General features: G+C 36.8%; 1 protein-coding gene across 5 annotated transcripts in view; it reads right to left on the reverse strand.

The window, feature by feature from the left end:
• LAMA4 (laminin subunit alpha 4) overlaps positions 1–26,206 on the reverse strand; it is a 152,490-nt gene that overhangs the window by 18,013 nt on the left and 108,271 nt on the right. For all 5 annotated transcript variants that reach the window (XM_084962772.1, XM_084962757.1, XM_084962777.1 and 2 more), the window contains exons 17-31: positions 23,227–23,343; positions 21,364–21,543; positions 19,236–19,375; positions 16,697–16,873; positions 15,895–16,040; positions 15,299–15,461; positions 14,285–14,418; positions 13,021–13,192; positions 9,344–9,475; positions 8,141–8,283; positions 6,359–6,497; positions 5,791–5,928; positions 4,726–4,859; positions 3,375–3,539; positions 2,257–2,410 (exon numbers count right to left, since the gene is read on the reverse strand). In XM_084962772.1, coding sequence (XP_084818898.1) covers positions 2,257–2,410; positions 3,375–3,539; positions 4,726–4,859; positions 5,791–5,928; positions 6,359–6,497; positions 8,141–8,283; positions 9,344–9,475; positions 13,021–13,192; positions 14,285–14,418; positions 15,299–15,461; positions 15,895–16,040; positions 16,697–16,873; positions 19,236–19,375; positions 21,364–21,543; positions 23,227–23,343 — 2,234 coding nt within the window. The remainder of the gene's footprint in view (positions 1–2,256; positions 2,411–3,374; positions 3,540–4,725; positions 4,860–5,790; positions 5,929–6,358; positions 6,498–8,140; positions 8,284–9,343; positions 9,476–13,020; positions 13,193–14,284; positions 14,419–15,298; positions 15,462–15,894; positions 16,041–16,696; positions 16,874–19,235; positions 19,376–21,363; positions 21,544–23,226; positions 23,344–26,206) is intronic.

Consider the following 26,206-nt stretch of genomic DNA (forward strand, 5'->3'; position numbering starts at 1 on the left):
TCTGGCAACAACTCTATGATGCAAAAAGCTAAATATTTACTGAACATCTATTATGTGCATTGTTCCAGGCTCTTAGAATACATCAGTGAACAAAACAAAGCTCGCATTCTAGCAGAGGAGATGGATAATAAATAATAACCATAATTTATAAAGTTTATAATAAATTAAAATGTGATAAGTGCTACTGAAAAAAGAAGAGCAAGGAAAAGGCAAAGCAGATCAATAGTACTGGTGGAAGGCAGCAGGTGGGCTGGGGAATAACACAGGGGTTAAGATATATAAACAATTAATGCAATTCGACATCAAAAACCCAATTAAAAAAATGGGCAGAAGAACTGAACAGACATTTTTCCAGAGAGGAACTGTAGATGGCCAATGGGCACATGAAAAGATGCTTAACATCACTAAATACAGGGAGATGCAAATAAATACCACAATGACATATGACCTGTCAGAAAGGCTACTGTCAAAAAGAACACAAATAACAAATGCTGGTGAGGATGTGGAGAAAAGGAACCCTTCTTATACTGTTGGTGGGAATGTAAACTGGTGTAGCTACTGTGGAAAACAGTGAGAAGGTATCTCAAAAAACTAAAAATAGGACTACCATATGACCCAGCAATTTTATTTCTGGTATATAGCAAAAAAAAAAAAAAAAACCCCACTAGTTTGAAAAGACATATGAACCCCAATGTTCATAGCAGCATTATTTACAATTGTCAAGAAACGAAAGCAAGCTAAGTGTCCATCACTAGGTATATACATATATATATATTATACAAGGTAATACTACTCAGCCACAAAAAGAATAAAATTTTGCTATTTGCAGCAACATGGATGGATTTGGAGGGCATTATGCTAAGCGGAATAAGTCAGAGAAAGACAAATACTGGATGATATCACATGTGGAATCTAAAAAATACAGCAAACTAGTGAAAAGAAGCAGACACAGATATAGTGGTTATCAGTGAGAAGGAAGGTGGAGGGGCAATATAGTGGTAGGGAAGTAAGAGGTATAAGCTATTAGGTATAAAATAAGCTGCAGGATATATAGTATAACACAGGGAACACAGTCAATATTTTAAAATAACTATAAACAGATATAACCTTTTAAAATTGTGAATCACTATACTGTATACCTGTAATAATAATATTATACTATAACTGAAGTAACTATACTTCAATTAAAACAATAAATTAAAAAATAGAATTGGGATTAAGGTAGGCCTCATTAAGCATGTGAGAGTTGGGCAATTCTAGAAGGAGGAGTTGTCTGTGCAGTGATCTGGGGGAAAAGTGGTCCAGGTAAAAGGAAAGCTCAAGTGAGGATTTTAAGGAAGGAGTGGTGGCCTGTTTCAGAACTAGCTAGGAGACCAGTGGAGGAAGACAAGGGGGTGAGGAAAAGAGGTCTGGAAAATATAGGGCCTCTTATGACATTGTGAGGACTTGAGCATTTACTCATTTACTTTGAGGGGGGTGGGGAACTACTTTGAGAAGAGGAGTGTGTTTATAAAGATATGGTTGTTGTGTTAACATGATACTGGGGCGCGAGATGGAAGCAGGGAGGCCTGTTGGGGGGCTATTACAATAGTTCAGGTGAGAGATGGTGATGGCCTGGACCCGGATGAGAGCACTGGTATCTGAGTGCACCATTAACACTGGACTAGGAAGGAGTAGGGAGAGTTAGACTAAAAGAATGAGAAGGAATTAGACTTTAATTTACAATAAATGTAAATAATGTACATGCTAGGAGTAAATGAAGGAGAAACAACAGTTATCAGCAAATGCAATTTAAGACTCAAGATTGAGTGGCTCCAGTTGATACCACAAATCATCTGTGCATAGGAGTGGTTAAAATGAAGGTCAAGGAAGGAGAGGAAAAGAGGGTAAGATCAGAAACTAAATCGGTCCAGGATTGGGACAGAAACCGGAGACTGTTATGCAAAAGCAAATGGTACTAGAGAATTATCATAATAAATAGTATATATTATATATGCAAATCAATAGGTACAGAGCAATTTTAACCACTGTAATGAAAAGTGGTTGGAAGCAGGTGTAAAAGAAGATTTAAACTGTTCCTTTGGGAACAAGAACTGATGTAACAAATCAGGTAAACTGCAATATCAGATACTATAAGAATCCGACCTTTCATATGCACACAGTTGCAAAGAGTAAATTCTATAAAGCATCAGTGTCTAGAACTGCATGTGTGGAATACAACAGCCATCAAGAAGCTGGCACAGCATTATCTTTTACCTTTTTATTCTGACTTGTTTTAGGCTTTGAGGAGTTTTTTCCTTTTTTATGAAGGAGAAACAATGGGGAAGTCTCAATGGGACACTCGTAAAGAGAAGTATGGACCTTTTCAGCATACCGCTGGAAATCTTCGACCTCTACATCTCTGTCCAACCTATGTTTGTAACAGAGGGAAAAAAAAAAACCTTAAAAATATTGTTCAGAATTACATTATGAAAATTACGTAAGTCAAAAAACTTCAGCAATTAAAATTTATGTGTGTGTATGTGATGGGTCTTTATCCACCAACCACTATCTTGATTAGAACCCTTTAAATGGTCATTTAATCAATTAACCAATAATTTTGTGCCTGGCACCACCATTCTGATGGATGGACATGTTTTTCTCTCATCACGCTCTGGATGATGGGGTCTCATCTGTGCTACTTTGTATTAAATTCCTCCCTTGCGTATTTTTGAACTCGGGGGTCCTCACTGTCTTTATTAAGGATGAAATGAAAAGATAGCTTATAGAATGGGAGAAGATATTTGCAAAATATATATCTGATAAGGCGATAATACCCGAAATATGCAAAGACAATTCAACATTAGAAAACCCAAACAATTTGATTAAAAGATGGACAGAGGGAGTTCTTGTCGTGGCTCAGTGGTTAACGAACCCGACTAGTACCCATGAGGATGTGAGTTTGATCCCTGGCCTTGCTCAGTGGGTTAAGGATCCAGTGTTGCTGTGAGCTATGGTGTAGGTCGCAGATGTGGTAATAAGTATAGAAATAATTGCATTTAATATTTATGGTTTGCTGTATGCCACGTGCTTTATGCACATTATCTCATTTAATCCTCATAACAAGTCTACCAGGCAGGCCCTATTATTATCTGCATTTGGCAGGTGAAGATATGAAAGCTTACTTGGCCAATGTCATAAAGAAATTAAAAGGCAAAAAACCTACACACGATCTCAAGTCTATCAATTTTTCAAGCACATGCAAGCTTTTAATTACTACCCTCTAGTGCCTTTGCTATTTCATAGCTCTCAGTTTAAACAGGGTTCATATTTTCATTATCGACGTGCTTGTCCTTATCAATCATGCAGATTTATGAATTATAAGAGTATTATACCTGGTGAAGTAGGCATTACTTATACAGCCGGTGAAATTAGCATACTGGGGACTGATGGGTGAGCCACCAAAGTAGAACTTCTTTTCACCTGCTTGTGTCTGTTCCACTTTCCCTTTGGTAGGGTTCTTACTCCCAAGTCTGCTCTTATCTACTATCAACTCATACCTGTAAGGGAAAAAGCTTCTTTACATACCACACAGCTAACATTTTACCTCAAGTTCCATTCTAGGTTGCAGGTTTTCTCATAGAAGGAAAAAGGAACATTTGGTTAATGACAAGATAACAAGTTGCTGGAATCTTCATGAGGCCCAGGGTAAAAATGGTTGAATATTTCTATAGGTAGAAGATTCTCCAAATTATGACTGGAATTTAAACCCAGAGAAGGAAGAAGTTCAGATGACTAGTTATCATCAATTTTTTTTTTTTTTTTTGGTGTGAAAAAGTCAGAACATAAGTCAGGGTGTAGTGATCATTTAATCACATTTGTGAGAGATGATTTTCATTGTAATGAACCTTAATAGTGGTTGGAAATGGAGTCTAGAAAAGACTTACTAATGTTTTCTTTTAATAGGAGGGCTCCATAGAAGTGGACATAGAATAGCCAGCAGTCTACAGCAGAAATTTATTTCTTTTTCCAGAAAGAATGTTCTTTATATGAAAAAGAAATTCAGTATTACATATTTTAAAGATAAAGGTAGATCTTTTAAAATGTGACCATAAATGCATCATTCTCAATTGTTTAATTAAAATCTAATGAAACCAGAGTTCCTGTTGCGGCTCAGTGGTAATGAACCTGACAGTATCCATGAGGATGTGGGTTCGATCCCTGGCCTCACTCAGTGGGTTAAGGATCCGGCATTGCTGTGAGCTGTGATGTAGGTCACAGACATGGCTTGGATCCCGTGTTGCTGTGGCTGTGGCACAGACTGGCGGCTATAGCTCTGATTCTACCTCTAGCTTGGGAACGTCCATATGTTATGGGTGTGGCCCTAAAAGTACTAAAAACAAAACAAAACAAAACAAAAAAACAAACCTAATGAAACCAATATTTGCTGAGTCCCTTCAATGTGCAAAACACTGCACTCCATGCAATAAGTGCTATGTGCAGGCACTTCCCTCAAGGAGATTACAACCTGTGGTTTTACTGGAAAAAAACCTTTACATTCTTGTTAATTTTATAGTGATTTATTTGTCTTGTCATGAAAATTAATAGCAATTTTTAAAAATAAGGTAAGTTGTTTCTTCTACCATTTTTGAAACACTAGAAAAGTAAAAAGATGGGTAGTCTAATGGAATCATGCCCTACAGATAAAGCCATCTGGTGGAAAGAATATTAAGTGAGGAGCTGTACCTTGCAGGGGAGACAGAGGTAATGATGAAATGGGACAGCCCGTCATTGTACTGTTTATCTGCTGACTGCACCTTGATTCCCTTTACATCCATGGTCACGGTGCCATTATCCAATGAGATGGAGAACACGTCTGACTGAAATGCAAGCACAGGTTTTGAAGTGGGGAGGCCAGGGATCCAAAAGACAGACACGTTTTCAACATTTACTTAATGGGCTTGCTTAGAGGAACCGCTGTGTGTGTGAGAAGTCTCCTTATAAAATAAGTCCTATGAATAGAACAACTACAACAACAAAATACTCTATATTTTATATTACCTATAAAATTAGATATGTTTTAATGGAAAGAAGAATTTCCTGTACTTTGAACCTAAAATTTCAGGTGATTTTGTCATACTAGTAGCTGTCATCCCAGTGTCAGTGATACATATGGGCCCCTTCATAAAATAATATTTTAATATGCATCAACTAAAGTATGTAGGAACACAAAGGAAACCAACATAGAAAGAAAAAAGTTTCAAAATACTGAAACGATAAATAAGTGATATATATGTACTTCATTAAGGCACTAAATAATAAAATCTAGCAGCAGAGCTATTAATTACTATAATTTAGAAGTAGCAATGAGCAAAAATGATATTTTGAGATATTTGTGACAACTGTAATGTGAAATGAAAAATACCTGTTATTTCTATTAATAACAAAGTCACACAGACAATATTACTGCTGTTTGTTGCTGTCATTCACAACTGAAGAAAATAATAAATTTTGGCTAGAGAAAATAAAGATATAATTTTTTCCCCACCTGTCACAGACCCACTGAATTATTTTTATGGGTTTTTGAGAAGTGGGTCTATGAATCTTAGGTTAAAAACTCCTGATATAAAATATATATTATATATATATATATAATATTTTATAAAGTATCTGAAATGAGACAGTCCATATGTGTACATGTGAGTAAAAACTAATCTAAATCAAAAATTACTTTTAATATGCTTAAAAGTGTTTTTATTAGACAAAATAATTATCACAAAGAAGTTTCTGTAGGGGAAAAGAAATACTTACCCCTGAAGCATAATAGAAGAGTAACCCATTTGGCTGTAATGTTCGGAAATTAAAACCTCCTTCAAAGCCATCAAAGAAAGATATTTTCTGAACTGAAGCAATGAAACTCTGTCCATTGAAATATGCTCTGCGAGATATCTGTGTGCCACAGAAACAGTGAATATAGTGTTTTTGATAATTATCAAATGTTTAAAATGCCAATTTCTTACATACCAAAGCTTCATCCACTAGCTCCTATATTAACAGTTATGTTTTAACTTCTGGCTTATACTGGAATTTTGTGTCTCTCACAGATAGTGTTTCAGCTCCCCCATCTCCTCACTCTGAGCGAGTGAAGATGCCTGGGTAGCTTCTTTGCGCTTTGGAAGAACGACCATCAATATATGAAGCAAGTGGACAAGCCACAGAGGAAGCCCACAAGCCTTTTTAGCTTAATAATTCTTCTTTTTTGTTGGCGGCAGAAAGGAGTCCAAGATGGATATAGGACCACAGAGAAAAGAGCTTTTTCAACTTTTGAGAGTAATAAATTATGTACCTATTTATTTAAAACATCTGATTGTATACTTACAAGAGAGTCTTCTGGGCAACCATAACCAATTCCTAGGGTTTCTGTCTGCTCCAGTAAATTGAAATCTTTCTTTTGGAACTGGAAACCCTTCATGCATCCTCTGAAGTTGATTTCTAGGGGAAGGTGTGCTCTTAGGGTTCTACAAAAGAAAATTAGTCATCACTGATATAGCCATGATGATGATGTGGTGATAATGATGTTACCCTGCACATGTAGGGTATAAATTTTATGTACACTAATTTTTAATAGCTTTATAATTATTTTCACATTCTCATGCTTTCATACGCACACAGTAATGTCTAATCTTTGCATACAGAACATCTTTATTCTGCATGAAGCCAATTTACTCCGTTATAGTTTTTAAGATCCTTTAACTTGCATTAGTTCATTTTATCTTAGCAACAATTCAGTGGAGTAAATGGTGATGCTATTATTTCCCTTTTACAGTTGAGTAATAGGGTGATGCATAACAAATTGACATAGGTGTGGATCAAAAATGGTCAACCCTTGGCAATTTGACATGGTTTAACTTATAAAATGAAACTAAGAAATATTTTTTTTATGTCACAAGTGGTAAATTAGGATTTGAGCCCATGTCTTCAGTCTTTCACGAATCCACTTGGTCGTGAATTCATCTTCATGTCCTTAATTGCAACACTGAAATCAACCAAGGGTAGAGAAGTTTATAGTCAATGTTGGTCGTTTGAGCAATAGGAAAGTGAGAAATGCATTGTCTTTAAGATCAAGGATGGCATTTTGCTCAAAACTGTAATCCTAGTATCTCTCACCATGCCTAATAGGAATTACCCAAGAACATGTCTGGATATTAAATGAATATAAACTTAATTTCAAGCAAAAATTACAACAACTTCAATGTATTTTAGATGAATATTGGCCAAACTAAGGGGTAATTGTCCCATTATATTCTACTCTGACAAGATCATACCTGGATGACCATGTTAACTGACAGGCTGAGGTGCACGTAACAGCAGCCACAATGGTTAAAGATACTGTATGGCATGATTAAAGGAACTGAAGAGGATCTTTAGAAAGGAAGCTTAAATTTGGAACCTTATCCCACAACAATTAGAATTTCTGGAAAATGGTCATGGGTAATGATGCTTATAAAAGTTTTCTAGGTTATTCTATTACTTTGTTTACTTATCAAACCCAAGCTACAGCAGTGACAACACCAAATCCTTAACTACTAGGCCATCAGGGAACTCCTGTCTAACTTATGCTAATGAGAACCAGGGTTGAGAATGACTGCACTGGAACATACTAAAGTTGTCTTTCAGTTTAAAGGGTCTCTCATGCTATTAACTGACTGTAATGAGATAGCTGAATTACAACAATGTTTCATTATATATAATCTACAACCCTTGGGATAGGCTTAAAATTTCTGTTTACCTTCAGATGCTATTTGAGAGTTCAAATAAGTCTAAAGTAAGAGACTTACTATATCAAAAATTAAGGGACACAGTGCTTCTTTGTTTTCACACAATACACATGCTCTACCTTTCCCTTTGCAGATGAGAAATGCTGCAGTATACTATGTTCTAAGAGTAACACAGTAATTAAAGAAATATGTAGATCACATCTACTACATGCTAATTTAAGGTAGTCACGAGTACCAGCTGCACAGGGGCTGAGGTGCATGATTGTGTGTGTGCTCCTACGCGTGTGTGTAGAGGCAATACATGGGAATGCTCAAACATTTACTACACCTTCCCTGGATGCTGAATACTCAGACCAGTGCATCGTTAGGAGCAAACAGCTTACCTAGATTGTAAGATTTCTGGGGGAGCCCCTCCTATGTATATGTCTGTAAATGGTATTTTCATCTTCTCATTATCCATGCTCTTGACATGTCGTCTGTCAACTACCAAAATCATTTTCTTATCATTGTGGTAAATGATTGAGATCTGGAAGAAATAATATATAGTAAGTCTTGATCACTGTTTAACAATCAGCTTTTTGAAGACTGCTACATATTGTAATTATTCTGGTTATAACAGCTGGACAGAATGGGGAATAGATCTCCTTTCTTACAGACATGAAAACTCTCACTTATATAACCAGAAGTTCACATTTGTTGGAGAGAAGAATTACCATTTGGAGATGAAGCTAGCCCAAGAAAATTTTGTAATGAGAAATTTTTTTGTTTTGCTCCTTTGAGGGGATTTGGGAAATAATCATAAACAGGTACCTTCTGGACCCTAGACTGCATGTTTCCAGGTGCCATTTTTTGGTGACATAGTGAGAACTTTAATGAATCTGGGAAAATGCTGGTCAGAGAAACAATTAAAATATTATTTTATTGTAAATAAGTCTCATGAAAGTTAAGTTAGGGACTTTGAATTGAAAAGAGAAATTGAGCCTTCTACTCTCTGCATTTCAGTTCAACTTAAAAGACATTATATCTTTTATATATTTTATTAAATTATAGGCTTGAAGTTGTTGTTAATGAAAATAGATGAAATATATAATACTACATTGCACATCTTTTTCAAGACCAAAGAGCATTCTTTGTGAGTTTTCCTTATAAGGAAATCTGTGTTAGTATTTTCTAAGATCTGGATAAATGGTTCAAAAAGAAATTATTTACTCATATCTGCTCTTTTTAGATTCAACAAATAAATAAAAATATGGCTATGTATCTACACCATGGCATTTTCAAAAATGTACAGAGGATTCAATAGGAATGCCATTGTAATCAGGATTATTGAGCACTAACAGGAGCCTTCTGGTCAATGAAGCAATTAAAACGAATCTTTGACTCTTTTATTAGAGACATCAATATGACAAAAAATATCCATTCTTTTAAAGCAAGTGTTATCCTGGAGTTGAGTAGATGAGGCCCCTTCACTTGGTCTTTACATGTGAAGGTGCTTCATTCAATTACTTTCTCACTTATCTCATGGGACCATCTGATCAAATCAGATCTCAGTACATACAAAACACTGGAACCACAATGACTGGTACCTCATGGTATTTTGCATCATTAATTTGAGCTTTCTTCATTGTGTCTTCAAGATGCACAGGGCCACTGCTAAACCCAAAGTCATAGAACACATGAAGGTAACCATTGCGCATTTCCAGGCTGAAAAACATACTCTGTGGAGAGGAAGACAAGTTATAAGATATAAGTGCTGGTATTGTGAAAGAGCAGATTTAGCTGAATTTGAGAAATAACACTGTATTTTTTATTATTGAAACTATCTGAAGACCAGTCTCATGAAATTCTTATTATGAAATAAAAATCACAACTACATCCATAACAGCAGTTATGTCTCATATTCATATTCTGAAGTAGTTAATATTTATACACAATTTAAAACAACTATCTTCTATTGTTTTTCATTTACTTTGTGCATTAATGAAATTTTATATTTATCTTATTGCTCTTTTAAAAATCTTGAAAAAAGTATTATAGACCATCTGTATTCAACTGACCCATTTTTAGGCAACATTGGAAAGTTATAACAGGTCAATAGATTGATTACATTCCCCTGCCCCCTTTTTTTGGCCCCGCCCATGGCATGTGGAAGTTCCCAGGCCAGGGACTGAACCTGTGCCACAGAAGTGACCCAAGCCACTACAGTAACAAAGCTACAGCCTTAACCCACTGAGACACAGCGGGAATTCCCTTTAAGAGCAAAATTGGTAATACTGAAAAATTATTCCCAGGTATGCTGAAAATAACCTTAAAAAACTACCAGCAAATACAGATATAATAAAAAGGTCATTTCTGTATTATTTTGAAACATTGGATTTATGTAAATAGAGTATTATTATGCACTTGGACCACATGATGTTCAAGAACCAAAGTAATTCTGTAATATCCAAGGAATTTACTAGTCGGGTTTGTTTGCTTTAGTTCATAGATACAAGAATTCAAAGGATTTGAAAAATAAGGTATTTGGAATCTAATATATGGCATAAATGAACCTTTCTACAGAAAAGAAACTCATGGACTTGGAGAATAGACTTGTGGTTGCCAAGGGGGAGGGGGAAGGAATGGGATGGATTGGGAGCTTGGGGTAACAGATTCAGACTACTGCCTTTGGAATGCATTAGCAATGAGATCCTGTTGTGTAGCACTGGGAACCATATCTAGTCACTTATGATGGAGCATAATAATTTGAGAAAAAAGAATGTATACATGTATTGTAACTGTGTCACCATGCTGTACAGAAGAAAATTGACAGAATACTGTAAACCAGCTAAAATGGAAAAAATAAAAATCGTTATACTAAAAAAAAAAAAATAAGGTATTATGGTAAAGTCCCTATTTCGCAGAAAGTGATTTCTTCATTAGAGTTTGTAAACTCTTGAGAATGTGGAACACGATCCACTGGGAGATAGAAAGAAAAGATTTCAACTTCTACTTATACTCACTTTAAAGCTCTAAAATAGAGAAAGAAGCTAATTCTTAATATATAATACATGGATAGAAATGGAGTTCCTGCTGTGGCTCAGCAGGTTAAGAACCCAACATAGTGTCTGTGAGGATGTCGGTTCAATCCCTGGCCTCACTCAGTGGGTTAAGGATCTGATATTGCAACAAGCTGCAGCACAGATCACAGATCTAGCTCAGATTTGGTGTTGCTGTGGTTGTGGCGTAGGCCAGCAGCTGCAGCTCTGATTCTACTCCTAGCCCCCTAGCCTGGGAACTTCCATATGCCACAGGTGTAGCCCTGAGGAAAAAAAAAAAGAAAAGAAAGGAAAAAAAAAAAAAAAGAGAGAGGGAGAAAAAAAAAAGAAAAAATTTAGGGAGTTCCCATCGTGGCTCAGTGGAAACGAATCTGATTAGCATCCATGAGGATGTAGGTTCAATCCCCGGCCTCGCTCAGAGGGTTAAGGATCTGTCATTGCCATGAGCTGTGGTGTAGGTCACAGATGTGGCTTGGATCTGGAGTTGCTGTAGTGGTTGTGTAGGCCAGTGGCTACAACTCCAATTTGACTCCTAGCCTGGGAACTTACATATGCCAAGCGTGCAGCCCTAAAAAGACAAAAAAAAAAAAAATTAATGCATGGATTGACTCTCGGCCTTCACTTTGCTCCCCTCACCTTTTTTTTTTTTTTTTTTTTCCATTTCGTCCTCTGGATATATTTTTGAGGTATTCAGATTCACATGGTATGTGAGACTCTGAAGTTCCACCCTTGAAAGCTGGCCATGGCCCCCCACCCATTTCTTTGTGTTTGTCTTGTTGCAATTTATTGTAGTTTATGTGTGTCTTGTTACATGGATTTATGAGTGTGATGACTTAATAACAGAATATTTAAAATGATTTTCTATTGAGATGCAGTAGTGTGAAAATATTTTGAGACACACAGATGTTTGCAGATGGCTTCTTGTAGATTACTAAAAATGCTGTCAAGCTTAAAATTCTTTTTAACATGAATTATTCTAGGAGTTTCCTGGTGGTTTAGTGGGTAAAGAATCCAGTGTTGTCCCTACTGTGGTTCAGGCCACCGCTGTGGTGTGAGTTCTACCCCTGGCCTGGAACTTGTACATGGGGTCCAGCCAAAAAAAAAAAGAAAATACTTTATCTGTCATTTCAAGGTAGGGCACTATAACAATGGATGAGAAACTAACTGTTTTTTTTGGGGGGGGGGAGAAAACTGTATTCTGGAGAAATGATTTCTAAAAAATATGTCTGGAAGTTTTTCTAATGTTAAGTAAATTTGTTGATGAAAACAATGTAAGTGTACCACCCATAAAAACTCTCATATTGGCACTACTAAAACATTTCTGGAAAGAAATTTCTAACCTGTTTAAATACCTTTTAAATGAAGATTTTCAATGGTTTTGAACTCTTCTGCTAAAGTTTACAAAATGATACAATATCTGATTGGCTTGTAAGAACTGACATCAGGAAAGACAAAGATTCACCAGCTAAATTTCAAAGAAACTCTTGTCAGTCAGTGAATGAGACTGAATATCAGTATCATGATTTAGTAGGCACAGCTAATGATGTATTTCCTACATTTTTATTTATGTGAGGTGTCTTGTACACTTATGACAGCCAATAAAAAGGAGTATTAAAATAAACTGGACTCAGGACAAGACTTCTGTATCACAAAGAGTTTAACGAGACTCAAAAACAGTCAAGCATGTTTAATTACATTGTTCTAACTATTGCTACTATTAATAATTTTTATGTCATTAACAAAAATTATTTTGTTTCATCTTCAAAATGGTTTTTATTCAATATTTTAGCTTTATATAAACTATCTTTTATTCCTAGTTTTGAGTATTACAGTCATATATAGCATATGTATATCATTAATAAAGGATACATATGTGTATATGTATATATATTAAGCATGCAAATTTTTTTTAACTATTAGAGCATATGATTTAAAAAGTTCTAAATTTCTCCAGACACATGCTCACCTAATTTTCCTCAAAATTCCCTTAGTTTTTCTAAAGATATTTGATAAACACATCTAAAATGCAGTGCAGGGAAATGCATCTCATGGCTGCTTTTACTTATTGCTGACATCACTTCCCTGAAGAAAAAAAACACCAATTTTGCTTTCTAAATTAAAACTTCAGTCTGATGACATGGCACATTCAACCTGGGAAGGTTCCTAGAAACATGTATGGCAGAAAGTACAGGCAATAAAGATGCAGAACTTTTATTTTTACTCACTCCATTGACCATCAGGAGCACAAGGCCGTTGTCAGCTGGTGTGCGAACTTCTATGTCAAAGCGAGTCACCTGACCAAATTTCCCTCTCCTTGTGATATCCCTCACCACTGCATAACTAGAGCCATCGAAGAAATAGCTGGCAGCCCGACTCTGAGTGAAGGCCAATTTATCTCTGAAATGAAAATGCAAGGATCTTATGAACATGACAGTCTGTGTTATGCTTCTCAAGAGAGGCCCTTTTAACCCATTCTCATGACATCTTCCATAAACTTTACATCCTTTTTTTTTTTTAATGTAATGAGTATAATAATCAAACTATCAACATCCTTCCAATGTTCCCCCACAATTGACAAAGGGGACCCTCACCAGTTTGTTTTTTGTTTTTTGTTTTTTTGTCTTTTTGCCATTTCTTGGGCTGCTCCCGTGGCGTATGGAGGTTCCCAGGCTAGGGGTCCAATTGGAGCTGTAGCCGCCGGCCTACACCACAGCCACAGCAATGCCTGATCCGACCCGCGTCTGCGACCTACACCACAGCTCACGGCAACACCGGATGCTCAACCCACTGAGCAAGTGCAGGGATAGAACCCGCAACCCCATGGTTCCCAGGCGGATTCGTTAATCACTGCGCCACAATGGGAACTCCTTTACATAATTTAAATGAAGTCCTGATGTCTGCATGGGAGACATAAAGAAGCTATATATATGTATATAAAATAATGGCTGCACCCGTGGCATATGGAGGTTTCTGGGCCAGGGGTGGAATTGGAGTTGCTGCTGCTGGCTTATGCCACAGCCACAGGAATACTGGATCCAAGTTGCATCTGTAACCTACGCCTCAGCTTGTGGCAACACCGGATCCTTAACACACTAAGCGAGGCCAGGGATCAAACCTGCATCCTTCCACACATTGTGCTGGGTTCTTAAATCCGCTGAGCCAAAATGGGAACTTTAAAGAAACATTTAAATGAATTGTTTGTACTGGATTTTTTTTCTCTACCCACTCTGTACTAAGACAATAGTGAAACCTCAGTCTCTGGAATCTGAAACCAAAGCTTCAAACAATTAGTTTAACACTTTTAATAATTGGGCATGCTAATTAGGGTAGAGAAGAACTAAAATGTTGTTTGCAAGCATGACTATTATGAAGTTTCAAAACTGGTTTCCCCCAAGAAAAGATGGGGAACCTGAGTAGTGATCCACACTTGTCTCATCTGCAGCCGTTGGATGGCTATCAAATTTTTTGGTATTCTTAACACATCCTTACCTGGCACAGGGCACTGATTTGGAGGGATCCATATTATAGATGTGCTTAAAATTGTACAAGCTGATTACATCATTATTCAAAGTGGCCAATTCCAGGCAGCCAACAAAGCCAGGCAGGTTTAAGCTGGCAGGGAGCTGTGAAACAAACAAAATGAAGTCATTTCACCATGAACACATTTCACCCAGTCCACACAGAACAGGCAGTGAGACAAACAGCAGGTCAAGGGGACCGTCCCACAGATAAAAATGTCTTCCTAGACTTTAGTTTGTGTCTACTCTATGCTAACCCATTTAGATAAAGAATAATTTTTTAGTTGCGCGTATCTTAGCAGAGAGGGTAGGATTTATTGTGTGTATATTAGGTGCCAGTCACATGCTGAACAGTGTTCACAACCAAAGTCAATCCTCACACTAGCTCTGTGAAGTATGTATTTCTGTCCTCATATAAAGAGAGGGAAAGTAATTCTCAGAGAGGTTCAATAATGTGCCTCTAACTAGTGAGTAATAATTCTGAAATCCTAGATGGAATCCCTGTCTTTCCAGGCCTTTCCTGCATCTGTCCTTCATCAGGTCTCATCCTCCCCCCACCATATCCCAGCCCCTCCCTCATCGCAGGTACTTCATTTCATGTCTGTATATTAGCTGAGGTAACTGAGGTTTTGAAACTGTCATCTGTAAACCTGAAGACTAGACAAGTCCATAGAGCACAGACATTCCTGTAGGCAGTATGGATAATGTTAATTACATATACATGTATCAGAATCAAACAAATTGTTATTCAAGTTTAGCTATAGCTTGAAAGTAAGTGACCCTATGAAAATATGGGTAGCAGAGACCAGATTTATGCAGCAGATTTATAAATCCTGGTTCAGAAATCTACTACCCACTGAGCTAAACTCTTTTTAAAAAGATATCAACATTTCTATCCACCCCCATATCACAGAAGGCTTTATGGACTTTTAAAAACAATCACTGTAGATTTGCAATTAAGTCAAAATATAGCTGGATAGCTTACCTTGAAGTTTGAAGGCACACCACCAACATAAAACACAGTATCCTCAGGATCCAGATCCAACAAGGAGTCATCTCCCGCAAATTCCCCCTTTTTAATAAACTTTTCCTCTGCAGTGCTACTCAAACTTGGGACTGTTAAAAATACTTTTCCATGTTTTCCTACCCTGTTCAGATAAAGAATTTTCACTCTTTATTAGCCAGATAATTTGAAGAAAATAGGATTTTTAAAAAAAATATAAAAATGTGAACATTCCCTCATCACAGAATTGGTGACCTGATTTTGTCGTGTTCACAAGCATTTATAGGATGCCAACAATCAATGGGAAAAAGAAAAAAAAATTCCATTTTGTAATTAATTCATGAATTAAAAAACCCCCTAATAATCAGATTGCTATTTAGAAGTGATGACTATGTTTCCTAAGTTTTTTGTTTTCCACTAAGGTATCTGTAAAGGAATACAGGAACAGAAGAAACAGGAGCATGAATAAAAGGAAAAGGATGCTATTTACAACATTCACGGAAAGACTGTGAGAGAGTGCATCCAGTAGATTTCTTATGGAATGTGCCCATGAGCCCTGTGTCACAGATTCACGTTACCTTTCAATCTTGACAATGCTAAAGTGAGCAGGCCAGGAGCTGACGGGCTTGGAATCCAGGGGAATCTCTACATCCTTGGTTCCCAAATTATAAACGTATACCAGGTTATCATTTTTGATCGCAAGGCCCATGTACTCCTTTTTAGCCTGAAATGTCAAGAAGTCTCTTAAATAAAATCCATGTGAATGAATATCATGTTTTTTCCTCATTTCTTTAAAGGACAATAAGCATGCTAAAAACTTGGCTGAATACAAGGCCCATCTAATATGAATTATTACCAAAGTGCCTGTTAGACTGGGCAGCGCCTCTTCCTTTCCAGCCTCCCTGTGGCTGCATCAGTGTGCTGCCTGCCTCACCTCCCACCCCCTGGGCCTGGGCAAGTGTGTCTTGGACAGGAAGGTCAGTAACTGCAGGCTTGCGAATATCTGATGGCTGCCAAAGGAGTGTTAACCTTCCTTGCTTAACCCAGGCTATGATGCAGCCTGTCAACACTAAAGGCTATTCACCTTCAAGCAGGTTTCAGCACTAAACATAATAGGACTTCATACTACAAATGTCTTTGAAATGCACATTCAGACTCCTCAAAGTTAGCAGTGTGAGGCTAAAACACTCCATTAATTACTTGAGAAGGAATTACTTGTCTTTAAGTCACTATTTTGGTCTTAGCCTTAAAATGGTCTATATCTTCTTAGGTACTAGAATGAGGACTTTGTTTGCCCAGGTAAATTGTTTTAAGGCACGATAAAAGCAACTTATTTTGCCTTTTATTATCATTCCCTCTTTTGAAACCACATGCTCTTACATGTTTGCTTCCAAGGTACAGGATGAACTGATCTGCAGTCCCAGCCAGTTCTGCCTGCTTCACAGGAGGAGGCTTCATGTACAGGCTCAGGGACGTGAAGGTCTTTAAGTCATCCATACTAGCTTTGGGGTGCACCTCGACTGCTGACTGGCCGTCAAACATCATGGAGACTTGGATCTGGAGTTACAAAATTATTCCATTAAAAATACCCTGCTGAGGAGTTCCCATTGTGGTGCAGCAGAAATGAAGCCGACTAGGAACTATGATGTTGCGGTTTGATCCCTGGCCTTGCTCAATGGGTTAAGGATCCGATGTTGCTGTGTAGGTCACAGACGTGGCTTGGATCCTGTGTTGCTGTGGCTGTGGGGTAGGCTGGCAGCTGTAGCTCCAATTTGATCCCTAACCTGGGAACCTCTATAATGCTGCAGGTGCAGACCTAAAAAGCAAAAAAAAAAAAAAAAAAAAAAAAAATGCCCTGATGAAATGGGCACAGTGCTTTCTCATAGTTCTCAATGGGCTTCCCTCATTCATTATGGGGTCTCTGAGCTGTACTGTTCTCTGTGCCTTTGATTAAGTGTGTCCTCATCTTGTTGGAGAAAGGATTTAAGGAAGATAATACAGTTAAGACTGAAATTGAGATGAAAGAAATAAAAGATGGTAAGGCAGGACCAAGAATGAGGATAAATATGAATTTGACAATGAACATACTTGGTTAAGGTGAATTAAACACCTTGAAGGGATACGCAGTCAATTATACAATTCATGAGGACCATAAAATTTATAACCAACTGATCAAGAGAATAACTAATCCTGGGTACTAACACAGCTAAGACCTTCTCTCCAAGGTCTCCAGAAGAGAAGCATGAGGTGAGGCTGTGAGCAATATCCTTGACCATATCTAGAAGTTGGGAGGAATCTAGACCCAGCTTTGAAGGCTTAGATGGGTCTTAAAACATGCCTCTGTCACAGCTATGGAGCCATGAGCAAGTCACTTCACCTGCAGTTTCCTCTATAAAATGAGGACAATAAGCTTGCAATTGGGAATGAAATAAGATGATAACTGTGTAGTGCTTTCCCATGTCTGGCTCAATCATTATAATAACTTTAACGATGAATTCAAGATGTTTCTTATGATGATTCTTGGAAAGGCACCACAATGAAGCACAATTCAGTAAATGTATTTCTAAAAAGGCCCAATATGATGTGCTGAACTGGTCTAATTTGAGGTGATTTTCAGAGTATTCAGCAGTGGGGATGCAATGTGTATATTCATGCCATTTATGCAAATATTTATGAATAATTAGATTATTACATCAATTAATATTAATTTGGTTAATATTCACTCAGTGAGTTCAAGATTATATTTCCAAGTGCCTAGAGTACAGCTGTCCTATGTTGCCAGTTGTGTAAAGGACAATAATTCTTAATAAACAATTAAGCAGTATATGGGATTAAAGTCTCTTTGTAAAAATTGAGAATTTGAAAAAAGATGTGTATCTGCATAGAAAATACCTCTTCTTTGGGAAGCTGACTGGGACCAAAGGTATTGTCAAGATTCTCTTTAGAAAATAATTTTACATGATTAAGGCCCCCAATTCTACTCCGTAGAAATAAAACTACCAGAAGGCATACACAGAAACCTAGCTTTGGAAATGCCATTTCAGGATGATAAATCTTTTTTGAAATGTTCTCCAAGGTGTCTAAAAAAGGTGATTTGTGGTGTGGGACCAATTATCATATACCATTTCCTTCATTACAAAATGCTTGATTTTCAACTCTTAATTCTGTCAGTAATTAGGGCCAGTGGTCTGTTCAGGCTGCATCTCAATTAAGAAAATAAAACCATATAATTTGGTTGTAAAAAATGATGCTGGTCTATAAATCAATAAAAAACAAATTAAAAAGAAGGCCAAGAACAAGCCCTGTTTTGCCACCCTGAAAATGTTAACTATTCCTACCAGTGCTGACACTGGTTATGGTGTTGTGTCGCTTGTGTTACAGCATCAGAATGGGGTCTTTGCTGAAATTGTTCAGTTTAGTTGCTATGTGATTGCTCAGTTAATCCTGTGAAGAGGCCAGTAAAAGCTTCATGTTATCTACTGTGTTAGAGAATTCTTTAAAGAGGTAGAAGAGCAAGATTATTCCATATAGTAATTGAATTAAAACAGGTGTTAGGATAATAAATAATGATAATAATTTAAAAATTGGGTCTTTACTGGAGTTGGCTTTCCTCCATTCCTTTGGCTCTATGAGCTTTGCTGACTAGGTTAACTGTGTGCTTCTTAATCTTGGCTACACATTAGAATAAATGAGGAGCTTCAAAAAAATACAGATTCTAAGTCCTTTGTCTAGAGGGCCTGATTATTGCTTTAAGGTTAAGATAAGGAATTGGTTTGGTTTTCAAAGCTCCTCACATGATTCTAATAAACAGACGGAGCTGAGAACTACTAGGTAGGATAATACCTAGTATTATCCTGGAAGCTGCCCTCACACTCTCCTTGTCACTGAGAGACTGATATCGACTGCTCTCATGGGTTACCTTGCTAGCGACACTTCTGGTCTGAGCAATGAGCTCTCGGATCCTCTGGATGCTGGCAGAAACGTTGCTTGCAGGCCGCTTCTGCTCTACTGTACGAAGCTGATCCAGGAGCTGAGGGACAACCTCTGTCAGATTTCCTACTGCAGTTAATAAAAATTAATTACTTGAGTAAATACCTCAATATTAAGTCCACTCCAGGAATCAGGTAAATAGACAACAAAAATAAGAAATAATTTTTAATTATGAAAAATTAATAGTTAAGCCCAAAGCATAATCAGTTCCTATCCTTTGACATTTATAATACATATTGACCTATAAAGTGTATACAGAGCAAGCTGACATATAATGCACATTTCTAAAGGGCAAGACCCATGATAAATTACAGATGGTTCTTTCACCTTATAGCATGGGTTTTGCTTGCATTTCTAATATAACTGACATAGCAGGTCAAAAGTGATGCTGCACAAAAAGAGGTGGAAAGGTTGTTTTCAAGGATGCCTATCATAGGATATGATAACCTATCACAACCTATATGATAGGTTATCACATATCATAACTTCAGTGATATGTGACTGCGGTTCACATATTACACTGTCACCACAGTGGCCCCAGGAGAGACAGGATGGAAGAAACAAGGGAGCACCCAGAAAAGTGGCAGTTTTGCCAAGGCGAGGGGGCAGCAGCTGTGGTCTATCACCTCTACAAAGGTGATGGTATGAGCAGGTCATACTGACTTATGAGGTTACCTTTGGGGGGGAGGTGTATAACGTGCACAGAGAGGAGAGCACAAATCATAAGGATACAGTTTGATGAGAGAAACCCCAAACATAGAGAATGGTATAACTTTCTCAAAAGTTTCATGAACTGGAGCAGTGGTTCTCAATATGTGGTCCTTCTAGGCTACCAGCATCAGCATTCGCAGAGAACTTGTTGGGAAAGCACATTCTCTGGTCCCCTCCCAAACCTACTGCATCAGAAACTCTGCAGATAGGACCCAGGTGTTTCCCATGCACTCTGGAGTTTCAGGACCACTGAACTAGAGAATGAGCATCTTTGGGCAAACTCCTACTAAGGGCAGGGCATGGACACTAGGCTTAGCAGCTGGACGAGAGCAATCCTCTTACTGGAGCCAAACTAGATGGAAATATCTATTTTCCGTACTTAGGAAACAATGTGCTTCTCCAGTACAAGGAATGAAATTAAGAAAATAATAGCCACTATCAGTTTAGTGTAATAACACAGAGGTAAATATTCGTTATTTGGATCACTGATCACAATACTATAAAATGGCTATTGCTACAGTATAATAGTCTTTAACTTTAGAGATAATAAAGTATATTAAAACATGACATTAAAATTTTATTATGGAAATGTATATAAAATAGTTTCTATCAGAGAAAGGCATCCATTTCACATGAGTCTTTATAAAGTCTCATATTATGGTTGCTTTTTCACTTTGTTTTGAGCCACAAAACATGATTTGAGGAAAGCACACAATTAGTGTTAGTTCTAGATGGTTTTATTGGAATCACTGGTAAGACTGAAGAAGGAGGGGATAAAAAGTTGGCCAACAAACTTTTCTTCTTAATGGGAAGCTTCAGTTATGTTTGGCCATATTCAGTACTTGGTAATAATTAGCTTTACTCAAGTAATGAACAGACAATGCTATTTAGTATATTTTTTTTCCTGAAAGCAAACCAATGTTCTGTTAACATTAAACAATATGTTAATGTTAATTCAATCATGTTAGAATTTAATTCATGTGATACATTAGAATTAAATTCTAATATGTGATGTTAGAATTAAATACATTCTAATATGTGATTGCCCCTCTTCCCCAAAGAATCAATCTTAAACTGATAAAAAACAAATGCTACTATTATTTCAAGTAGATAAAAATGGACTTTTAACCAGTATCTCTAGCTTTTACAGGGAAAAAAATTCACACACACACACACATACATATTGATAGAAGAACTGAGCAAAAATTTTCAACCTTTTCTAGCTAACTTCTACAATGTTCTAATCTAACTCAAATGAAAAAAAAATTGCTTCTTAACTCAAGATGTGTAGAGTTTAATGGCCAATTTCTCAACTGGATGCAAATTGTGAAGCTATTAAGTGATACCTGCATCTCTGGCAGAGTCCACTGCAGTGTTGTAAGCAGAAGAGTCAAAATTCTGCAGATTCTGTGACCAGGTGGTTAGGTTGCTGGCCATTGGGGCGGCTGCCTGCTGGACCTCCATGGTGGTCTTGTTGGCTTCTGCGGTGATCAACCTGGACTGGCCCAGGCGTTGCTGAGCGTCACCTTCACACAGAGCACAAGGACATTTACTTTGCAAAGAAGTGGGACATTTGATGGAATCATGAGTATCTATTTAAGCACTGGGTGAACACCTCAAATTCCAGACTTTTCACCCAAACTGAGACCTTTAAATATGTTAGTTATGGTGTACGTTAGGTATATAAGAATCCTATGAGCAATTTTAACAAATCAGCTTTAAAGACTCTAAAGTCTCATTAAAATCATCTAGTTCACTTAAAACATTTTCAAATTAGAAGTAAAAGAAAAAAAAAGAGTAATTAGTATTTCTTCAGGATAGAAAATCATAGAAAATACATATGTGGAGTTCTCTTATGGCTCAGCAGGTTAAGGATCCAGTGTTGTCACTGTAGTGGCTTGGCTGGCCGCCATGGTGAGGATTCAATCCCTGGTCTGGGAACTTCCACATGCTTTCTTCTTTGTGGGATATCTTTTGCCATAAACATGATTCTCTAGTACAGAAGTAAACTGGTAAGAAAAGGTACTTTTGAATAAGAAAGCAAGTTTCAAAAGAGTATTTATAGTGAAAATTCTATTTTGTAAGTTACATATTTAAAATAAAAACAATATTAAATTTATAACAAAAATGTCATTTTCCTAGGTAATGAGATTATAAAAGATTTCTCTTGTTCATTCTCTTTTCTTATCTATATCTCCTAGTTTTTCTATAATGGTCATGTATTACTTTTGTAATAAAAGCAATTAAAAATCAAACAGGTAAAGTTATAGCTTCATTTTTTTTTTTTTTAAAGTGGAGAAACATTTAACTCAACCTCACATGCTCTGAACTCTGATGGACGTAGCTTTGAATCCTGGGTCTGCTACTCTTTGTTGCTGTGCCTTTTGAAGCAAGTTCTCTAACCTTGACAAGTCTCAGAGTTCACATCAGCCTAAAAGTAATGGCAATCCTTCCCCACATGAGATCATGTTTGTAAAAAACAGCTCAGTGCTTAGCATGTGGTGGCTCTGATGATGCCAAAGACAGGGTTTCTCAATGGATGACACCCTCCTGGCCAGGGCTTTGGTGTCCTGTAGTACTGTGACTGGATATGCTCCGTGTAGTGAAATACTGCAGCCAGCAGTATTGTTTTCACTTACACAAGGCCAGGAAAGGCATAGTCTGTTTCCAGTCACCTCTTTCTAAGATTCTGTGGTAGTCCAAGACTGCATTCGTTTCTGTCCCAGGCTTGCTGGCCTCCCTGCTTGCATTGTATGAAAGACATGGCATGTAACAGGGGGCAGCTGTTTATTGCTAGGGCCAGAGAAACCCAACAACCAAATTAGAGCGTATGTGTTAATGAAAAAGGTTGTTCACAAGAAAGTAGGTTACCAAAAAGTATAAAAGCATGGTCCCACTGACATGTGTGTATGTACATATATGCACACACACAAGACTGGAGGAAAATATGTTCAAATTTAATTGTCAGCTCCAGGTAATCTGACTGCAGCTTTTATTATTTTCCAAGACTTTGTGTGTGTGTGTGTGTGTGTGTGTATGTGTGTGTGTGTGTGTATGTGTGTGTGTGTGTTAAACACAGTTTCTTTTGTCTTCAGAAAATACTTATTTTAAAAAAGACCAATAAGCAAGGAATCACCTGTTTTCTCAAACATTTATCTTAATATCAGTGAATGAACAGATGAAGCTTAAGTTGTGTTTGAGATCCTCACCTCTCTCTGTAGCTTGTAGTCTCTTAATGGCATCATTTAGTCTGTTTTTGAGGGCGCTCTTCCTTGCTAGGGCGCCACCCACACGCCTGCTGGTATCAGCCACTGCCTCATCGTTGCCTGTGAAGAAGAAGTGGAAAAAAGTACAAGCAGGGTCAAAACGCCAGGGGAAGAGAAAAAAATCTCTACTCCAACAAGGAAAATTCTGATTTGTACCATGAGTCATCTGCAATATTCTGAATGCGATATGAACACAGAATGTCAATTCTGAAAAGTGATTTCAATTAAGAGTTAAAGGACTGCAGAAAACTTGTAACACTGTTTGGGAGTGATTTAGGACGCCATAATGTAACTTCATAACGGGTGTAGAGATGATGGCTAATTTCTTTGCTTGAAAAATACAGCACTGCTGTGACTAATAAAACTCAGCAACACAACTGATAAAAGAGCTGAAAAGATTTATCTATATTTATGGTGATGATTGGTTACCTAAGAATAATTCTTTTTATTTTTAAAACAAAATTTTAATTGGCACATAACATTCTAGATGTAAAAAAGCACACACAATTATAAGCGTCCAGCTTGATGAATTTTCACAAACTGAACACAAAATACAACCAAGTGCCCAGGTGAAGAAAACAGCATTATTAATCCCTTAGACTGGGACCTCCATGACTACCCAAAGGTGATCACTACTCTGAATCCCATCTCTGTCTTCGTTGTGTCTGTTTTTAAGCTTTATTCAAAAGAAATTATATAGTATTGTATTTTTAAATATCTTTTGTATCTCTTGTCTGAATTTCTGTAAAGCAGTAAATCTTGACATGGGGTAGTTTAAGTCTTCCAGCTTTTTAAAAATTCTCAAGATTATGCTGGCTGTTCTTGCCTACCCACCCCCTTTCCCAAAGAAATTTTAGAAACATCCTATATATGTATGTATAGTTCTGATATTTTGAGATTATACTGAATCAACAGACAAATTTTGGCAGAAATTGTTTTTACAAATCTAAGTCTTCCACCTAATGAATACAGTTTGTATTTATTCTTGCTTAGATCTAAACTCTTATTTTGCTCTCCATATAAGAGTTATGGTTTTATTAATAGTTTTATGGTTTTATGTATAAAGATCTTAGCATGGTTTATGGTTTTATGTGTAAAGATCTTAGCATCTTTCATCAGATTTATTCCTAGGCATTTTACGTTATTTCAAATGGTTTATTTTAAAGAGTTAAGTTTCAGAAGAAAAAAAGTTAATTTCTAATTGTTTTACATAGAATTAAACTGGACATTTACACACTGAATTGATAACATGGAGCATCCTTGTCTTATTTCCAATATTAGTGGGAATGCTTTCAATATTTCATTGTGATTATGTTTGCTGAGTATTATTTTATTATTCTTTATTAGACTATGGAAGTTTCCTTCTATTCCTAGTTTACTGAGTTTTTTTTAAAAATATGAGTAGGTAATACATTACATTAAATGATCTTCCTTCATGTTGTGAGATAAGCAAATGAACTTTCTCATATTCTAAAAATATGATGAATTGCTATTACTGTTTTAAAGTTAAAATACCATTGAAATCCTGGGATAAACCTAACTTGGTCATGTATTACCATTTCTATGTATGTTAGATTTGATTGGCTAATATCTAATTGGAGTTTTCACATCTCTGTTTATGAGAGAATTTGGCTTATATTTTTCTTTGTTTATAATGTTCTTAGGTTCTGGTATCTAAGTTTTGTTGGCTTCACAGAAAAAGAATATTTCCTCCTTTTCTAATTTCTGGAAAATTTATATGTGAACAGTGTTCTTTAAATGTTTTGGAGAATTTGCTGGTGAAGCCACATGAGCCTTGAGATTTCTTTGTGGGAGGGCTTAATTCCTGATTAGATTTCTTAAACATATGTAATATGTACATATGTAATATACATATGTAATACAGTTCTATTAGGTTTTCTGCTTGTTCTTGTATCAGTTTTGATAATTACTTTTTTTTCCTTTAGGGCTGCAGGTATGGCATATGCAAGTTCCCAGGCTAGGGGTCGAATTGGATCTGCAGCTGCTGGCTTACACTACAGCCACAGCAGTGCCAAATCCAAGCCATGTCTGCAACCTACACCACAGCTCATGGTAATGCCAGGTATTCAACCTATTGAGTGAAGCCAGGGATCGAACCTACATCCTCATGGATACTAGTTGGGTTTGTTTCTGCTGAGCCACAATGGGAACTCTGATAATCAGTCTTTTTCTTACAAAATATTCTTTAAAGTATGCTTGTAGGAAAGACCATAACTGAAGTTATCTTGGCACAAAACCAAACAAGTCATGATGTAATATCTTATCATTGGAACAGAAGGATAAACCTTCCCAAGAATTTCTGTTTTGTGCTTTGTCTACTTCCAAAGCACCAGAAAATGGATGTTTCTTGACAAACATAAAAATAATATCTTCATTTCCCATTCTTCTTTTCTCTCCAATGGATTTGCAGATATATATAGCCTCCCTTGGGATACTGACTCTTTTCTATTACACAGTATCAGTGTGCTTTTTATATTGCTCAGCTACCCTTTTCCCCATACATGTGTGTAATGGGTATATAATGTGTGATGCTTAGTTGATTCTGTCGATGTACTGAGTACAATGTAACCAAAGTACAAGCACTTCTTGTTTCCTCTGGGCAGTGCCAGTAATTTCCCTGAATTCAAGGAGAGTCTTAAACATACTTTGTAGTTGTTTTGGACCCTCTCTCTCTCTTTCAGTTTCAGGTTTTGAATACTGTATATAAGCAATCTATTCAGCCCTTCCTCTTGGGTCTTGTTACTGCAAAAAAACACTGGCTGACATATCACACAAAGAATATATCAACTATATTTGGAGTTTTTGATAAAAATAGGAGAAAGAAAATCTATTTTGGGCTGGATGTTTATAAGACAAAATGCTTCATATAAAGTCTGTCCTATTTGGAACTTACTGTCTTACA

The sequence above is a fragment of the Sus scrofa genome, chromosome 1 (genome assembly GCF_054392235.1).
Source record: "Sus scrofa isolate SSC_HxYL_T2T_F1_AM1 chromosome 1, Sscrofa_HxYL_maternal_Yorkshire_Landrace_v2.0, whole genome shotgun sequence".
Taxonomy (NCBI): domain Eukaryota; kingdom Metazoa; phylum Chordata; class Mammalia; order Artiodactyla; family Suidae; genus Sus; species Sus scrofa.